The following is a 19,349-nucleotide window of genomic DNA, read 5'->3' on the forward strand; positions in this document are numbered from 1 at the left end:
CCCAAACCACACCCATTATTCCTGTCTGACTTCTCCTACTTTCTGACCCAGCTATGTTCCCTCTCCCCCTCAATCCTCCTCCTTGGTGATTTCAATATCCACATGGACTCCACTGACTCCACAATAACCACTGACTTCACTGATTTACTCACCTGCTTTAACCTCACTCAACATGTCAACTTTCCTACGCATATCCGTGGTCACATTTTGGACCTTGTCTGCTCCACTGGATTAATTTTGCACCATCTCTCTGGCTCCGACCTCAACCTCTCTGACCACTTAGCCATCACTATGACCATCAACATCCCCACCCCAACACCAAGACATTATCGCACTATCAACTTCCGTAAGCTAAACGCTCTTTCACCTACCTCATTCTCATCCACCCTCTCTGAAAAAATGTCCACTTCTCCCTTCATTGACCTCCACACCCCTTCCGACCTCACTGACTACTACAACCACACTCTCTCCTCCTGCCTTGACCAGCTTGCGCCTTTAAAAACCAAAACAGTTTCTTTCACCCATTCTGCTCCCTGGTTTACCCCTGAACTCCGCCTGATGAAAACTCGTGCTCGCCAACTTGAAAGACTCCGCAATAAAACAGGTCTCACAGTTCACTCCCAAGCCTACAAGGACCACCTACAACACTACAAAGATGCCCTCTCCCACGCCCGCCCCGCCTACTACTCTCAAATTATCCACTCTGGCTCCGGAAACCCAAAAGCACTCTTCTCGACAATAAACAAACTCCTCCGCCCCCTGGACACCACCACCCAGTCATTCACAGTAGACAACTGCATCTCCTTCCTTTCTTTCTTCCAACGCAAAATTGACAACATCTACAACAGCTTGACCACCGCTGCACCCGCTCCCCCTCCAACCACCTGCCCCCCCCTTATCCTGCCTTCCCCTGTCTCAATTCTCCCCGGTCTCCCCTACTGACCTCTCTGAACTCCTCATAGGAATGAAAACTGCCACCTGCACTCTTGACCCCATCCCCTCCAGCTTTGTCAAGGCCTCCCTCCCTGCTCCCTCTCCACTTATCATTGCAACAATAAACTCCTCCCTGTCTACAGGCATCGTCCCACCATCCCTCAAAATTGCTGCTGTTACCCCCATTCTAAAAAAACCTGGTCTAAACCCTGACACCCTAAACAACTTCAGACCCATCTCCAACCTACCCTTTCTGTCGAAAGTTTTGGAACGCGCTGTAGCCACTCAACTCAAACATCACCTCTCTGCCAATAACCTGTATGAAACATTCCAATCCGGATTCCGCTCCAACCACAGTACTGAAACTGCTCTCCTCAAAATCACAAACGACCTTCTCCTCTCCTCTGACGCTGGCAACCTCAACATTCTCGTCCTCCTCGACCTCAGCGCTGCCTTTGACAGCATCGATCACACCATCCTCCTCACCCGACTTGAATCCACCTTTAACGTTACCGGCACTGCCCTCTCTTGGATTAAATCATACCTCTCTGACAGACGCCAGTTCATCTCCATCAATAACTGCAAATCCCCCACTGCTCCCCTCCCCCAAGGTGTCCCCCAAGGTTCAGTTCTTGGCCCCCTCCTCTTCATCCTTTACCTGTCCCCCCTCGGTCACTTAATCCGCCGTCATGGTCTCCAATTCCACTGCTTCGCCTATGACATCCAGCTTTTCATCTCCACCAAGTCTGTCTCCACCGACACCCACTCTATCCTGACATACTGCATCTCTGAAATAAAATCCTGGCTTCAAATCAACTTCCTCAAACTAAACTGTGATAAATCTGAAATAATCATCATTGGCCCAAAAACGCTCACAAAATCCACCCATAACTTTGCCCTCAACATCAACGGTATCCCAGTATCCACCTCCCCTCTCATCCGGAATCTTGGCATCATCTTTTACCAAACCCTCTCCTTCGACAAATACACTAAACAGATCACAAAGACAGCCTTCTTTCACCTGAAAAACATCGCCCGTCTCTGCTCATCCCTCTCCTCCACGGCTGCAGAAACCCTCATCCACGCCTTCATCACCTCCCGTCTGGACTACTGCAATAGCCTCCTCTATGGTTCACCCTCAACAATCACCAATAAACTCCAATACATTCAGAACTCCGCTGCCCGTCTACTCACCCATTCCCGGACCCGTGACCACATCACCCCCGTCCTTTACAAGCTTCACTGGCTCCCCATCTCCCAGAGAATCCAGTACAAAATCCTCCTCTTGACCTACAAAGCCCTCCATAACCTGGCCCCATCCTACCTGGCTGACCTCCTCTCCAGACACACTCCCACCCGCAACCCCCGCTCTGCTGGTACCAACCTCCTGACCCCCCCCCCCCATCCGGACCAAATTCAGATCCTGGGGGGACAGGGCCTTCTCCATCGCTGCTCCCACCCTCTGGAACTCACTACCTCACACCAACAGGGACTCCTCCTCACTCACCACATTCAAAACATCACTCAAGACCCACCTGTTCAGCACTGCATTCAACATTCAACCCACAGCATTTAACCCCTGACTATCACTTCTCCTTCTCCCTCCTTTTGCTTTAAATATTTCCCTATTGATTCTTGTCTTTTTGCAATTGTTGTTTTCATGTTTTGTTATGCATTATGTTTTGCACTCTGTCAAAGTGCCTTTGGGCTTCATGAAAAGCGCTATACAAAATAAATGAATTATTATTATTATTATTATTTTCTCCATTTTCTCATAGTAAAGGTTTGTTCAAGATTGTATGACAAAAACTCAATTGGTAAAAATGTGGCTTGGGCAGTGACATGGAAGCTCCATGGTAAATAAATAAAGGAACACGAAAGCGAAAAAATGGGGCGTCTTGCACTTGATGCGCTGTGGCGGGATAATAGAGGCTACTTATAGTCATTATGACGTTGCCCTTTCACATTTTGACCCAAATTTTAATTATTTTCTCCATATTATCATAATAAACCTTTGTTGAAAATTTGATGACAAAAGCTCAAATGTAAAAAAAAAAAAACTTGTGGCCTGTACAGACAGACAGGTAGAAAAACAAACAGACACACACACACACATACACACACACACTCACATGCAGAAATATATATATATATATTTTAAACTCCAAGTTCTGCTGAGAGAGGTGGGGCAGGGGAGGGCAGGGGAAAGGGGATGGGCTAATAATAAAAAATGTCTCATTTTGGAAATCTGGAGGTTTGTTTTCCTTTAACAGCTCCTCACAATGAAAAAATGTTTTGCTATTCTGTACACCCTCACTAATTGGTGAAGATGAATGCTTTGACGTAATTTCTTCCAAAATCCTCCTAGTCCTTTTTGTTTACCTACCACTTTTCACATTCATCAATTGACATTTATCTGGTTCTGCGACTGTTTGATATTATGATTAAAAATCAACAACAGCTTAGCAACAATTATTAAGAAGCTTATAAAATACAAAAAGAGCACATTATGTGACATAATCTGCATGTATGTAAGAATATCAAAAGGCAACTTGACAACCAATTGTTAAAAAAACTTGTTTTGAGTCCATAACCACATGATAAAGCAGTTAGAATCACACTTAAGCGCAGCAAGTTAGCGCATCATCCCAGACCTAAAATAGTCAATTTATGGCAACATTTGTGATCATAAAAACACCGAGTGCGAATTTTTAGAATGAATAGACCACAGAGGCAGGGAATTTATCTATCTAAGATGGGAACCCACTAATTTTCAATGCCAAGGGGATTTTAATCATAACATATCTATGATCCTTGCAGCATGGTGTGATAGTTGTTGAGGGTGAAGAATTCTTCATTGAACCGCTGCAGAACCACACGGGTCCGGCTTGGGGTCTACCGCACGTGGTTTACAAGGGATCGGCACTTCCGAGCCATCGCCAGCTTTCCGACGCTCCTTGTGGAGTCTCAGGTCGGTCACCCTCCCTGCTCATTCAGCAAGCACACCGATGGAGCACTAGGTACGTTCAAACCTTCAAAGATACTGCCACCCAGCCTCCAATCCTCCCTTCCTCAGAGTACACCAAGCTAATGTTAACAGGTATCTTGCTACAGGTCTAGAGTACAACCAATCAGTCATGATGTTGAATGGGAATTCTTCAAATGTTAACTATTTGACTCCACACACGAGCATCTTGAGCACAAGGTTAAGTCAAAAAGGGGAAAGTAATGATATTGAAAGCTCTTTTAGCTGGGCGGCTAGCTAAAAAATTCGGATCGATTGTGCCTTTTCCCTTAAAAGCATGAAACTTGGCACATGGCTAGAATACCCGAAAAGAAAGATTTTTAGTTCAGGGGGCATCCCCAATTTCACCCCATATGGCGGCCATCTTGAAATCCAAGATGGCCGTCATACAAGACCTATTTTGATGAATATCTCAATAATTAGAACAGATATCAAAATGGTTGAAGTGCCTATACCTACATTTTTAGGGTCTAGGAATCCAATGGCAACATAAAATATTCAATAGTATATGGCATACCATGCCTGCATACCTGCATACCTGCATACCTGGCATACCTGCATACCATGCTCACAACCTGTCTCAGTCAACTCGACCAACATCTGTAACGGCTCTAATGCCGCTGTTTCATGAAAGTGCACACACTGTGGCCATGATAAAACACTCCATGGATGTCATTGGGAGTGCCGTGCAACATCTAAATCCAGGACAGACTCCTGTCATTGCCCTTGATCAACCATTATTTGCAATTGCAAAACAAATTCAATGGAAATGGCATGAGCAATATGGAGAGGACAGATTTGTTCTGCTATTCGGAGGATTGCACTTTGAAATGACTGCACTGAAGACATCGGGTGACTGGTTATCTGGAAGCGGCTGGGTAGAAGCATTGGTGCAAGCCAATATTGCCTCAGCGGGAAGTGCAGATTCTTTCCTGCGAGCTGCACATGTTTCACGCTCGCGCAATGCCCATCAGGTGACAGCTGCAGCCTTGCACATACTGCAGCATCGGGCATACAATGACTATGCAATAGAAGCTGAGACAAAACTTTCATTTACTGATTGGTGTGGCAAAATGACTAAGGAACACCCACAGTTCCAATACTGGAGTCTCACGATGGCATTGGAGAACAGCATCCTGACCTTTGTGCGCTCATTGAGGGAGGCTGACTTTGAAATGTACTTAGATGCTTTATGGGAGCTTCTTCTGTGGTTCTTTGCTCTTGACCATACGCACTATGCAAGATGGGTCACAGTCCATTTGCGTGATGTGATGGACTTGCACAAGACACACCCTAAAGTTCTGGATAATTTCCGAGCTGGCATGTTCACGGTACAAAAGACCCAATGCAAATTTTCTTCAATTGCTACAGATCATGCACATGAACAGAACAATGCACGTATCAAGGGAGATGGAGGAGCTGTGGGTCTGCTGGACAATGCCCATGCTCTGCAAAGATGGATGGTTGCAGGTCCAGAGGTCTCAAGGGTGATTGATGAGTTTGAGACTGCACAGGAGCAACATGAAAGCAAAGCGCCATCACTGCATCATGATCAGAATAAAAGCACCCAGATGACCTTTGACAAACATGTCAGATCACTTGTATCAGTTATCGAGGAGCTAGGTAATCCATTTCTTGAAGAAACCGCTGACCTTTTGGTCCTTGACACAAAGGATATAGCAAGTGCATCAGTCGTACAAAGTGTGAAAGACGTGCAGAAAGTGGGAAAGGAGGCTCTGGAGTCATTTGTGCAAGAGAGGCTGATTGAACGCTCAAAGCCTTTGAATGATGTCGTCCCGCGCAAAAAGTTACCTCTGTTTGGCAGCTCATCAGTAACAGACCAGCTGACAGATAAACACAAGGTAGCCTCATTGAAGAGTGATGTTCAACTGTTTTCTCGCCTCTATATTGCCTGTCAAACCCGCGAGGGAAACCTGGATGAATTTTTCCGTCATGAAAATCAATCTTTCCCTCCATCTCTGTCCAAGGATGGGAAGCTTCGACCTGGTACAAAGAGCGACCTTATGGACTGCTTAGAGGAACTTTCACCATCAAGCACACAGATGCCAGAGGTGACATGTGTCATACTTGACGGGGCAGTAATTGTTCAAAAGCTAATGCCCGATGTTGGCACAGTCAAAACATTTGGCGAATATGCCGAAAAGGTCTTCATCCCATTTGTTTTCTCACAGTACAAATCTGCAACCCGACTTGATCTGGTGTGGGACCGTTACCTACCCGACAGCCTTAAGAGCATGACCCGTGAAAAGCGTGGCAAGGGGGTTCGCCGACGAGTAGATACCTCAGTTGCAATTCCTGGACAGTGGCAGAACTTTCTTCGAGTTGATGAAAACAAGCGTGAACTCTTCAGCTTCCTCTCCAATGAAACAATTAAATCATTTGAAGACCAGCGCAAGGAGCTAGTTGTCACACTTGATACAGAGGTTCTTACTGCTCCACCACGCATTGATCTAGAATCACTCTCCCCATGCACTCAGGAAGAGGCAGATGGTCGGATGTTCCTACATGCTGCTGATGCAACACAGAGAGGGCATAGTAAGGTCCTCATACAAACTGTGGACACAGATGTTGTCGTGCTTGCAGTTACAGCATCCCAGAAGCTTTCAGTGATGATATGGTTACAATTTGGGACAGGCAAGAACATGCGATTTATCTCTGCACATGATATAGCCACAGCTCTTGGCCCTGAGAAATCTAAAGCCCTCCCCATGTTTCATGCACTAACAGGGTGTGACACTTCTTCAGCGTTTAATGGGCGTGGAAAGGTAACTGCATGGAATGTGTGGGAATCATTCCCTGAGCTCACAGAGGTACTAGCAGAAATTTGCCACCAGAGCACAGCGATAACTGAAACCTGCATGAACGTCATTGAGAGATTTGTTATTCTGTTGTATGATCGCACAAGTACTGCTACTGACATTAACATTGTACGAAAGAAACTGTTTGCAAAGAAGGGCAGACCTGTGGAATCAATTCCACCAACACATGATGCCCTTGTGCAGCACGTAAAGCGGGCAGTATACCAAGGCGCACTATGCTGGGGACAAGCATTGCATGCTAAGCCTGATCTACCAAGCCCCACTGAATGGGGTTGGCAAAAAACGTCTGCTGGCCAGTTCAAACCAATATGGACAACACTTCCAGAGGCTGCAAAGATCTGCAATGAACTTGTTAAGTGTGGGTGCAAAAAAGGATGTACTGGTCGTTGCCGGTGTAAGAAAGCTGCACTTCCCTGTACTTCTCTCTGCGCATGTGATGGAGAATGCAGCAAAGACTAGAAAACCACAAGATGGCACAGTTACAGTCTGCGATGTCATAGACACTTTTAATCACTGAAGAATGCCAACCTGTTAAGAGTATTTATATGCATTCCCAGTATGCATGATACTATGCAAAATTAATATTTTCATATGACTGCTTAATATTTTATGTTACCATTGGATTCCTAGACCCTAAAAATGTAGGTGTAGGCACTGCAACCATTTAGATAGCTGTTCTAATTATGGAGATATTCATCAAAACAGGTCTTGTATGACGGCCATCTTGAATTTCAAGATGGCCGCCATATGGGGTGAAATTGGAGATGCCCCCTGGACTAAAAATCTTTCTTTTGGGGTATTCTAGACATGTGCCAAGTTTCATGCTTTTAAGGGAAAAGGCACAATTCATCAGTTAAGCAGCCCCACTATTTAAGATCAATAGCTTCTTATTTACCACCAACATTGTTTACTATGTCGTCCAATAGATGGCAGCAGCACATAATCAAACACGTGTGGAAAATCGTGTGATAATGTGGTTGTGTGCACAGCCTAATGTGCCAAAAAGGTGGTGTTGGTGATTGTGAGATTTTTTTTTAGCAATTGTTTTTAACAAAAAAAACTTTCAGGAATAGAGACCTTTCATGAACTACTAGACGAGCATTTCCAAGAACCATGGGAACAAGTGGCAAAGGTGCGAGATGATGATGATGATGATGATGACAACCTATCAGAGTATGAGTATTTTTGATCTGGTTGAAAGACACTGGCCCTGGAGTCATCAAATAAGACTCGATCGTTTTGTCTACGCTTTTTTGGGACTGTGAAAGCCCTGGGCTGAGACCCATTTCAGCACGTCACCACCACACAAAAATCCACAAAAAACCAAATCGGATTTCTGCCAAAAAAAGAACGTTTGTTCAAGTCTGTTCTAAAAAAAGAACTAGTCTGTTCCAATGAAGATATAATGCATCCAGACTTTGTCCTGCATTGATTTATCTGAAGCGTTTCAACGTCTTCATCCCTGATTTCTTTCATTTACAAGTTCCTCTGTAGCCTTCAGAATAGGGTATTACCGTGATTTTTATTTCTGCATTGCTGCCAAGTGTTGTCTCAATTTTATCTTGTGGAGCGTCATTTTGCATTTGCTGACAAACCATTTCCTTTCCTTGGCTTATGAAAGCAGTTATTTGTTATATTTCTCCAAATTCCTTGTGCTCTTGCCCATTCAAAACAATTGGGAATAATCTCACTTGGAGTGATTAGCGCTGTGACTTGCATGATTCACAAGTGGTTGGCTTGGTCTCACCGTAGCCTGTTTGGATTATAAAGCTTTGGGACAATAAATGTGTACAAACTTGAATGTGGTGGAGAGGTGAATAATGGCAATCATTTGATATTTTATCCTCGGTGTGATCATAAGTCCAACGATGTTTAAGTGGGGGTACCTCATTGTGCAGCATGCAGCATGAGTCAGAAATGAGAGCGAAACAACAGATTTGGACCTTGCACTTGTCGATTGTTGAACTACAGTCTGTGTGCCGTGACAAAGGAACAATCAAGGTAGCAAATTTAAGTGAAAAATCTCCATTATACACTCGGTCTTAGACAAAGTAAAATTCGATGGAAAATGGTTCTCTAAAAGTTAACACGAGAGTTGTTATAGGTTGAGTATTTGGTTGGATGGGTATATAGATAGGTGGGTTGTTGGACAATAATCGGCCACTTAAACCAGATCTGATGGTTTTCGACAGTCACTACCCGAGCGTTCGTATTAATCTATCATCCTACCATATTAAATAAGGCCATTCTTGGTAGATTTGGTATATATCTCGGGACCCCACTCCCTCTTGTCAAAACTCAAGGTGGGGAACCCGATCGAAGCAAGGGTGGAAATCACTCCATTTATGATGACGAAACGTCTGATGCCCGAAGTGGAGATCGGTTTCTGAGGTTTGGGACATGGAATGTAAGGACAATGACAGGGAGATCAGGAGAAGTGGTGGAAGTATTGGTCAGAAGAAGAGTGGACATATGTTGTGTGCAAGAGACGAGATGGAAGGGAAGTGGTGTGAGAATGGTGAAGGGTAGGCAGGGACAGAAATACAAGTTTATGTGGCAAGGGTGCCCGGAGGGCGTGAATGGTGTTGGTGTCCTGTTTTCTGAGGAGTTTGTAGACAGTGTGGTGATTGTGACTAGAGTGAGTGATAGGTTGATGATGGTGAACATGATGATTGGAAAGCTCTTGGTGAACGTCATCTCGGGATATGCTCCACAGGTTGATCGGAGCGATGAAGAGAAGGACAAGTTCTGGTGTGCGATAGAGAAGCTGATGGAAAACGTGAAAGATGAGGAAGATGTTGTGGTAGGAGGAGACCTAAATGGACATGTGGGAAGGAGTATGGACGGTTTTGAGGGAGTTCATGGGGGTTATGGATATGGTGTGGGAAATGGAGAAGGTGAAAGGATTTTGGAGTTTGCTGATGGAGCTGATTTGTTGATTTGTAATACTCAGTTCCAGAAAGAGGATAATAAGTTTGTTACATACACGTCAGGTGGGTCGACGACAACCGTTGACTACCTGATGGTGCGTAGGCGAGATAGGGGGTGTTGTGGAAAACCATTCAGGTCCGCACAACTTTTAGTCCAACGGTTTGGTTTAATTGCATTTAGATCATCACATCATTCCTGTAAGTAGAAATACACAATAAGCATACGATGCGACATCTCATAAAGCCATTCATATCAGTCAATGCAAGCAAGCTAGATATTCTATAAAGGCGTACCATTAACGAGGCTACCGATGTAACATGTCACAAGGGAGAAGTCTCGGAGCACTGACACAGCAACGGGTCTTATAGTCACGCCCCTAGTGGGGACAACAATGACAGCGAGCAGCGAGCATCCCCACCCGGGTTCAGTACGGATACGATTTCACTACATTCACCCCCCGTCAGAATTATACGGCCGCGTGGCTAAAAGCGAGTGAGCGTCAGCATGGGCGCGGAGTATTAGTCGGCCCAACCGTAGCGGGCCGGGCGGCGAATTTCTCTGCCAGCACGCGTTCGAAATTCCCCGGGTACGGCGTCTCGTAACCCTGTAACCCCGGTGTCAGAGGCGTCAACAGGGTCGGGTGATGAAGGGGGTAACGCCAAGTCGTCGGACCCGGGCAGTCTCGACGGGGGGAGGGTCGGTGGACTGTCGGCGATGGGAGCGTCGGGAGAGGTCATAGTCTCATAGACGGGTTCGACTGGTTCGTCCGATTCCCTACTAAGGTCGTCGACCCCGCAAGGGGCAAGATGACGAACGGAGACAGTAGTCTCACGACCATCAGACGTCATCACACGAGCATGCTCAGGATTAGCCTGGAGAATCTGCACTTTGTCCACAAGGGGGTCGTACTTGCTCGCGCGAACTGCCCGTTTAAGGTAGGCCGGCCCGGGCCCAGCGAGCCAACTGGGCAAAGACCGTATACACCCCGAGCTCCTGGGGTGGTGGAAAAGACGCTCGTGGGGAGTTTGGTTAGTTGCCGTACTCAGGAGTGCCCGGATTGAGTTCAACGCCGCAGGTAGCGACCAAGCCCATTTATCGAGGCCCCGGCCGTGGGTCCGGAGATGGAGCATGACGGCCCTCCAGATAATCCCGTTGAAGCGTTCGATCTGCCCATTAGCCTGGGGTCTATACGGCGTGGTGTAACTAGACGCAACGTTGTTTTGGAGCAGATAGCCGCGCACCTCCTGAGACAAGAAGACTGCACCCCGGTCGGTATGGACATAGGCCGGGTAACCGAACATTGAGAACAAGTTCTGTAAGCAACGCATCACCATGGCAGCAGTCATGTCCGCGCACATATAAGCAAAGGGGAATCGTGAGTACTCATCAACGATAGTGAGCAGATAGCGAGAGCCGCTCGACACCGGCAAAGGGCCCTTGAAATCCATCGCCAAGCGTTCCCACGGGCGTGTAGCCTTCACCAGAGTCCCCATAGGGGGGTTATAGAAACGCGGTTTGATTTCCGCGCAGATAGCGCAGTCGCGACAGATACGGCGGATATCGTCAATCGAGTAAGGGAGATTCCCACTCCGCACGAAATGAGCGAAACGCGTTACGCCGGGATGGCCCGCAGTAGCATGCAGCACCCGTAGGCCCTCCAACGAGGTGATACCAGCACATGTAGTGGGGCGCGATAAGGCATCGGCGGCCTGGTTATCCTTCCCTGGGCGATATTTGATGGTGTAACAGAAGTCGGCGAGTTCGATACGCCAGCGAGTGATTTTCTCGTTCTTAATGCGCTGGGCGTGTAAGGTGTCGTACATGAACGCAACGCTTTGCTGGTCCGTGATGATTTGGAAGCTCCGCCCGAGTAGGTACGGGCGCCATCGCCGAATAGACTCGACGATCGCATACGCTTCCTTTTCAACGGACGAGTGCCGCCGCTCAGCGGAGGTAAGAGTCCGTGAAAAGAAAGCCACGGGACGTCCCCCTTGGGAGAGGGTCGCCGCGATGGCCTGATCCGAGGCGTCACTTTCGAGGACGAACGAGCCGCTCTCGTCAATGGTTGCTACGGCGGCTCGGGCGATGTCGGTCTTAAGTCCTTCAAAGGCCGTCAATGCGGCCGAACTCAGGGGAAAGGTGTCGCAGGCCACAAGGGGGCGAAGTTTCGCGGAGAAATTTTGCACCCATTTGGAGTAATGGGCGAACAGCCCAAGGGCGCGTTTCAGGGAAGCCCGATCGCAGGGAGGGGCCATGTCGAGCAAAGGTCGCAGACGTTCCTTATCCGGAGAGACAGAGCCATGGGTCACGGTGTACCCCAGAAGATCTATGGTGCGTAGGGAGTATCGGCACTTATCCTCGTTCATAGTTAAGTGATACCGTTGCGCGACCGCAAGGAAGCGCTTCAGATTAGCGTCATGGTGCCCTTGGTCATATCCACAAACCGTAAGGTTATCGAGGTAGACGAAAACATCGGTTAAGTGCTCCCGCGCAACGAGGTCATCCATGGCCCTCTGGAAACAAGCGACCCCGTTCGTCACCCCAAAGGGCAATCGTGTAAATTGGTACAACCGCTGCCCTGACTCGAAAGCGGTATAGATACGATCCGCCCTAGAGATAGGGATCTGGTGGTACGCACTACGGAGATCGAGAGTACTATAGACCGAATACTGGGACACCTGTTGCACTAGCGCGTCCATCCCCGGAAGGGGGTAGGCATCCAGCTGTGTAAAGCGGTTAATCGTTTGGGAATAGTCGATTACCATGCGTTTGCGATGGGCCTCACTGCGCACCACTAAGACCTGGGCACGCCACGGTGACCTACTAGGTTCTATGATGCCGTCTTTCAAGAGCTGAGTCGTTTCGTCCGCAATGAATTGCATGTCCGCGCGGGAGTAGCGTCTCGATTTTACCGCGACAGGGGTACAGTCTGAGGTTAGATTGGGGAACAGCGAAAGCGGACGGACGTCCATTTGCGCTAGGGCGCACACCGTTAGCGCGTCGTCCGCCCCCACAACAAGAGTGTCAGGCCCACCGAACTCCATTACCAGACGTCCATGCAGCTTAAGAAAATCGTGTCCTAGCAGAATATCAGCACATAATGCGGGTAAAACCATAAGGTGTACATCAGGGAAAACCCGTCCCTTTAGCACTAGCTTCAATCGGCATTCCCCTTTTGTGCTAAGCCGGAGTCCCTGGGATGCCATGAAGATCCGTCGTGTAGACCGCCCGATCCGCCATCCATGCCTGAGCACAAGTCGCTGGTCGATAAAACTATCCGTAGATCCGGTGTCCACCAAGGCCTGAACACAATGGCCCTCAACCATAAGGGGAATAAGGGCTTGAGCCAGGCCAGACGAGGCAGCTGGGAGCGGGACTGAGCCCCCCGAATGGGTCGGACCAGCCTCGCGGGTGGATCCTACACCAGCTGCAGTTTTGCGATCGTGGCCGGAGTCTGCGTTGACCATGGGGAATCCATTATCGTCATCAGAGGACTTTCCCCAGCATTCCGGTGTTTCGCGATTCAAAATCCGAGGAGAAAAGGCCTCAGTAGTTTTTGACATCGCCTTTTGACACTCCTGGCAGATAAAGGCTTCCGTTGTAGCCGAAATCGCCTTTTTCGTTTGGTCGCTTTGACAAAAGGCTTCCGTAGTATTCGAAATCGCCTTTTTCGTTTGGTCGCTTTGACAAAAGGCGTCCGTAGTAGTATTCGAAATCGCCTTTTTCGTTTGGTCGCTTTGACACAAGGCTTCCGTGGTATTCGAAAGCTGTTTCTTCCCTTGCGTGGCTCGAGGTTTGGCCAAGGACGCGGCCTTTGTCCCCGATGGAGAATGAGACGGTGGTGGCTTTCCGGTGGCGCCAGTCAAGGTTGTCTGAGCGCCCAGCGGGCCGCAGCGAGGGGCCCTCCCTTTCGAAGACGGGTAAGGCGCTGGGCTCGTGGGTTCTGCTACAAGCCCGTTCAAGGTTGCCGCGCCTGCGCGACCGCGGCTGCGCGTGTCGAAGGGCCGCGAGCCGCGTGCCGATTTCTTGCAAACTTTCGCGTAATGTCCCTTTAGCGAGCACAAATGGCAAATAGCGTCACGTGCCGGACACACGACTCGGGCATGACGAGGCCCTCCACAAAAAAAACATGCGGCCCCGCGCAAGGCCTTGGGTCTGCTGGTCGTAACGGCAGCTGTCAGGGTAGGGTCATCCTCCGGAGCATCCCGGAGTTCAGCAGGCGGATCCACGTCCTCGTCAGTGGTCCTCTCCGGCCGGGCGTGTAGTGAGGTGCCCGCCAAAAGGCGCGTGCGATCATAGGCGTTCGATTGCATCCGCGCTTCCGTATACACCGTCGCTTGCTCAACCGCCGTAGCGAAGGTCAGGTCGGTCTTCTCCAAGAGTTTGAGACGTAGTTCCTGAGAGGAGACCCCTGCTATGAAGGCATCTAAAAGTCGATCATCTTTAGCCTGCTCGGGAGTCCGTGGCTGGGCGCTGTCCAGCATGAGCTGCCGGAGCTCCTGGGCGTAATGATCCATAGGCTCGTTGGGTTGCTGCCGTCGCGTCTGCAGCAAATAACGCGCATACACAGGGCTTTTTTCTTTTATATAAAGCCGCTTGAGCTCCGCGACGGTAAGATCATACGTCGTGCATTGAGCGACCGAGTGGTAGACCCGGTAGTCGATTTTTGAGTGTAATATTGCTAGCTTCGCGGCAGGCGTCGGAGCGGTATCAGGCTCATTAAAGAGATGCTCCAGTTGCTTGAGCCAGTGCTTGAGTTGCAAGCCTCCGTCCGTGGCTTGTGGGTCGGCGCTGAAAATGGACACCGTCAATGTCTTGTTGCCAGCCATGTCAGCAGATCATAAATGCAATTAAGTGTTGTGGAAAACCATTCAGGTCCGCACAACTTTTAGTCCAACGGTTTGGTTTAATTGCATTTAGATCATCACATCATTCCTGTAAGTAGAAATACACAATAAGCATACGATGCGACATCTCATAAAGCCATTCATATCAGTCAATGCAAGCAAGCTAGATATTCTATAAAGGCGTACCATTAACGAGGCTACCGATGTAACATGTCACAAGGGAGAAGTCTCGGAGCACTGACACAGCAACGGGTCTTATAGTCACGCCCCTAGTGGGGACAACAATGACAGCGAGCAGCGAGCATCCCCACCCGGGTTCAGTACGGATACGATTTCACTACAGGGGGCACCTCCGGGACACAAAGGTGATCCCGGGGGAGGAGGCTGTTTCACAGCACCACTTGGTTGTCTGCGACATAAGGGTGAAAGGTGCGAGGAGAGCTCGGCGGGTGAAGTACCAACCGAGAATGAAGGTGTGGAGGTTGAAAGAGGTGACAGTAAGGGAGGCATTAAAAGAGAGGCTGAGTAGGGTAGAGGATGATGTGGTTGAGCTTGAAAGTGGTTGGATGTCAATGAAAGGTAGTCTGTTGGGAGCCGTTGGTGAGGTATGTGGATGGACAAAAGGACCACCGAGGCACTCGGAAACATGGTGGTGGGATGATGAAGTTGGAAAGAGGATTGACGAGAAGAGGAAGAAGTTCAAGGAGTGGCAGAAGGCGAAGGGTACGGGGGCAGAAAAGGCAGAGCATGAAAGTTATAAGGCAGCCAAGAAGGCTGCAAAGAAAGAGGTAGCAAAGGCGCAGGAGGCATGTAGGAAAATGTTCGGAGAACGCTTGGATTCAGAAGAGGGTCAGAGAGTGGTATTCAGGATTGCAAAGCAGATAGCGAAAGAGAGGTGTGATGTGATGGGGGTGAGTTGCTTGAAGGATGAAGTGGGACAAATCGTTGTGGACCCAGATGGGATTAAAGGAAGACGGAAGAGATATATGAAAATGCTATTGAATGCAGAGAATGAATGGGATGGCAACATGGAGAGTAACCCAGTTTTAGGACCGACAGAGAAGATGGCTGAGAGGGAAGTTGAGGAAGCGATAAAAGCAATGAAGAGTAGAAGAGCGGGAGGGCCGACGGGAGTTGTGGGAGATATGTTGAAGGCAGCAGGAAGTTGGGGTGTGAATAGAATGACAGAGATCTATAATCTGGTGGTGAAAGAAGGCCGCATTCCAGTGGATTGGGAACTGAGTACCCTCGTCCCTCTATACAAGGGGAAAGGTGACCCTCTGGACTGTGGCTCCTATCGGGCGATAAAGTTATTGGAGCATGGAATGATGGTATTGGAAAGGGTGTTGGAGAGTAGGATAAGGAAGAAAGTGAAGATCGAAATAATGCAGTTTGGAGTTATGCCAGGAAGAGGAACGTCAGACGTGCTTTTTATTGTAAGGCAGTTGCAGGAGAAGTACATGGAGAAGAGGAAGAACTTGTTTCTTGGGTGTGTTGATCTGGAGAAAGCATTCGATCGGGTTCCACGCGAAGTAGTGACATTGGCATTGAGGAAGTTAGGAGTGGAGGAATGGTTGATCAGAGTAGCGATGGCAATGTACAAAAGAGCACGCACAGCTGTATGGACGAAGGACGGGAACAGTGGTGAGTTTGAGGTGAAGGGGAGTTTACTAAGTCCACTCCTATTTGTAGCTGTGATGGAGGTGCTGGCTCAGAACGTAAAGGAGGGTTTACTGTGGGAGTTGTTGTATGCAGGTGATCTGGTGTTGCTTGCGGAAAGTATGGATGGGCTGAAGGAAAATATGAACAAGTGGAAGGAATGTATGGAGACAAAAGGTCTGAAGGTGAATATCGGAAAGACTAACGTGATGGCAAGTGGTAAAGCATGTGGTGAGGTTGAAAGAACTGGGAAGTGGCCGTGTGCTGTGTCCAGGAAGGGTGTCGGAGTGAACTCCATTCAATGTACAATGTGCGCTGAGTGGGTTCATCAAAAATGTAGTGGTCTGAGAGGGTAATTAACCAGTGTGGCAGCTACATTCAAATGTAAGATGTGCACAGACGGAGCTGCAGATGGAGGAAATGTTGAGTTGGATCGTGGAGACGGCGTGAAGCTGGAAGGTGTGAAAACATTTTGCTACCTCGGAGACATGCTGAATGGAGAAGGTGGATCAGACTCGGCAACGGTTGCTCGAGTGAGATGTGCATGGAAGAAGTTTCGGGAACTGAGTGGCGTGCTGATGAGGAGGGGAGTGTCGTTGAAGCTGAAGGGAAAGGTGTATGCTGCATGTGTGAGAAGTGTTATGATTTATGGGAGCGAGACATGGGTAATGCGCAGTAGAGCAGCAACGAAGGCTGGAAAGGGTGGAAATGCGAATGGCTCAGTGGATGTGTGGAGTATGGTTGAGAGAGAGGAAGACAAATGATGAATTGCGAAAGATGATGGGAATAGAGCTTGTGATTGATGCTGTGAAGAGAAACAGGTTGAGATGGTTTGGTCATGTGTTGAGGAAGGATGAAAGTGACTGGTTGAGAAGAGTAAAGAAAATGAATGTAGAAGGAAGTAGAGGATGGGGAAGACCGAGAAAGACTTGGCTAAAGATGGTGGAAGAAGAAATGCGGGCAAGGGCGTTAACCAGGGGAGATGCAGAAAATAGGGCAAAATGGAGAACATTGTCATGGGGACCGCAAGGCTAACCCCCGCTCTAGCAGGGAAAATGGCCTTAAAATGCATGTTGTTGTGTGTTGTTGTATTCTTGGTATACAGTGCCTTCAGAAAGTATGCACATCCCTTGACATTTTTCACATTTGGTTGTGTTGCAGCCCAAATTCATATTTGATTAAATTGAGATATTTTGTCACTGCTCCACACATAATACCCCATAATGTCAAAGCGGATTTTTAGTTTGAGATTTTTTACAAAACAATTAAAACTGAAAAGCCGAAATGTCTTGAGTCAATAATTATTCAACACATTTGCTATGACACTCAAAATTGAGCTCAGGAGCATCCAATTTCCTTTGATCATCCTTGAGATGACTCAACAACTTGAATGAAGTCCACATGTGGCCAATTCAATTGATTGGTCATAATTTAGAAAGAAACACACCTTTCTATATAAGGTCCCACAGTTGACAGTGCATGTCAGAGCAGAAACTCTACCATGAAGTCCAAGGAACTGTCCGTGGAATTCCGAGATTGAATTATTTTTTATTTTTTTATTTTTTTGTATACAAGATCGAGGCTCGTGAAAGAGCGAACATTAATCACACAGAAAGACAAACAGACACACAAAACAAATAACATCGGGAGCGGTAGACAAGATGGGGAGAGAGGGGGAAGGACACAAACACAACATTTGAGAGCAGGGACCGAGAGACATGGAGACATCGAGAGAACTGTGGGAGGGAGAGGGCTTTGGGAGGGAGGCATGGGAAGGGGGGGGGGGGGTGGGAGAGGTATAAAACATATGGACACTGCCAAGACTTCCAGGAAAGAAGTTGGAATTTCAAACAAGGAGGATCTGGGGTGAATTAGTGGGGGTAGAAAAGATCAAGGTTTTGGATGGGGGAAGATAAGAGATGGTGGTGAACAGCTGTTTTGAAGACCTGGAGGGAGGAGTGTGATTGAAGTGAGTGTGGGAGTTTGTTCCAGAGGCGGGAGAAAAGAGGAATGAAAGAGTGAAGGTGAGCAGAGAGCCGAGATTTCGGCAGTTTAACCATCAGAGGGTGGCTGGCAGATCTTGTGCGACCTGTAGGAATATTTGGGGGACAGAGCACAGAGAGAGCTGGGGGAGCAAGGCCGGAGAGGAGTCGGTAGAAGACAGAAAGACCACCTACCTGCCTGCGGTGAGTGAGTGAAAAGCCCTCAGAGATAGCTTCATCGCGGGAGATTCCAATGATTCTGAAAGCTTTGGATTCAACAGCGTGAAGCCGAGCCAGGTGTGACGCAGGAGCACCAGCCCATAGGGGAGAACAGTATTCCATTGAGCTGCGGATGAAAGCCTTGTATGTGGTGAGGAGCTCAGGTGTGCCTAGGAAGGACTTCGCACGACGGAGGATGCCCAGTCGGCGACTGGCTTTGGAGGCCAGCTTGGAAATGTGGTTTTCCCAAGAAAGATCATGGCAGATGGTGAGACCCAGAAGCTTGAGCGACAGAACTTCTTGGAGAGGATTGTTGAGAAAGTAGATGGGAGGGTTGTCCAGTCGATCTTTTCGGAGAGACATAGTAAGAGTGTGAGATTTGTCAGGATTGAAAGACATGTTCCACATGTTTGACCAGTCTGTGATTTTGTCCAGGTCTTCAGAGAGTGAGGAGGCTGCAGACTGCCGATCTGAGGGAAGAGGAATGGAGCGGCAGAGAGTGGAGTCATCAGCAAAGAGATACAGAGGATTTTCCAGAGAGTCGGAGAGATCATTGATAAAGCCCAGAAAAAGCACAGGGCCCAGCACACTGCCTTGGGGAACTCCAGCCTGAACGGGAAGGGGAGATGAGAGAAATCCATTCAGGGCCACACGTTGACTACGACCAGAGAGGAAGTCCGCAAGCCATGCATGGAGATTTCCATGGATACCATAGGAGGAGAGTTTGGTGAGCAGAGCTGGGTGCCAGACCGTATCGAAGGCACGTGATATGTCAAGGGAGACAGCTCTGATTTCCTGTTTGGCATTGAGGACCTCCATCCATTGTTGAGACAGCAGAAGCAGCATGTCCAGAGTAGAGTGACCTGGTCTGAAACCAAATTGATGATCAGAGATCAAGCCATTGGAGAAGAGG

General features: G+C 48.2%; 1 protein-coding gene across 1 annotated transcript in view; it reads left to right on the forward strand.

Moving 5' to 3' along the window:
- LOC137423610 (A disintegrin and metalloproteinase with thrombospondin motifs 6-like) overlaps nt 1–19,349 on the forward strand; it is a 353,906-nt gene that overhangs the window by 32,674 nt on the left and 301,883 nt on the right. Inside the window, exons 7-8 of the mRNA XM_078770793.1 lie at nt 3,754–3,953; nt 4,593–5,289. Of these exons, the coding sequence (XP_078626919.1) occupies nt 3,754–3,953; nt 4,593–5,289 (897 nt within the window). The remainder of the gene's footprint in view (nt 1–3,753; nt 3,954–4,592; nt 5,290–19,349) is intronic.

The sequence above is a fragment of the Myxine glutinosa genome, chromosome 1 (assembly GCF_964187855.1).
Source record: "Myxine glutinosa chromosome 1, kmMyxGlut1.1, whole genome shotgun sequence".
Taxonomy (NCBI): domain Eukaryota; kingdom Metazoa; phylum Chordata; class Myxini; order Myxiniformes; family Myxinidae; genus Myxine; species Myxine glutinosa.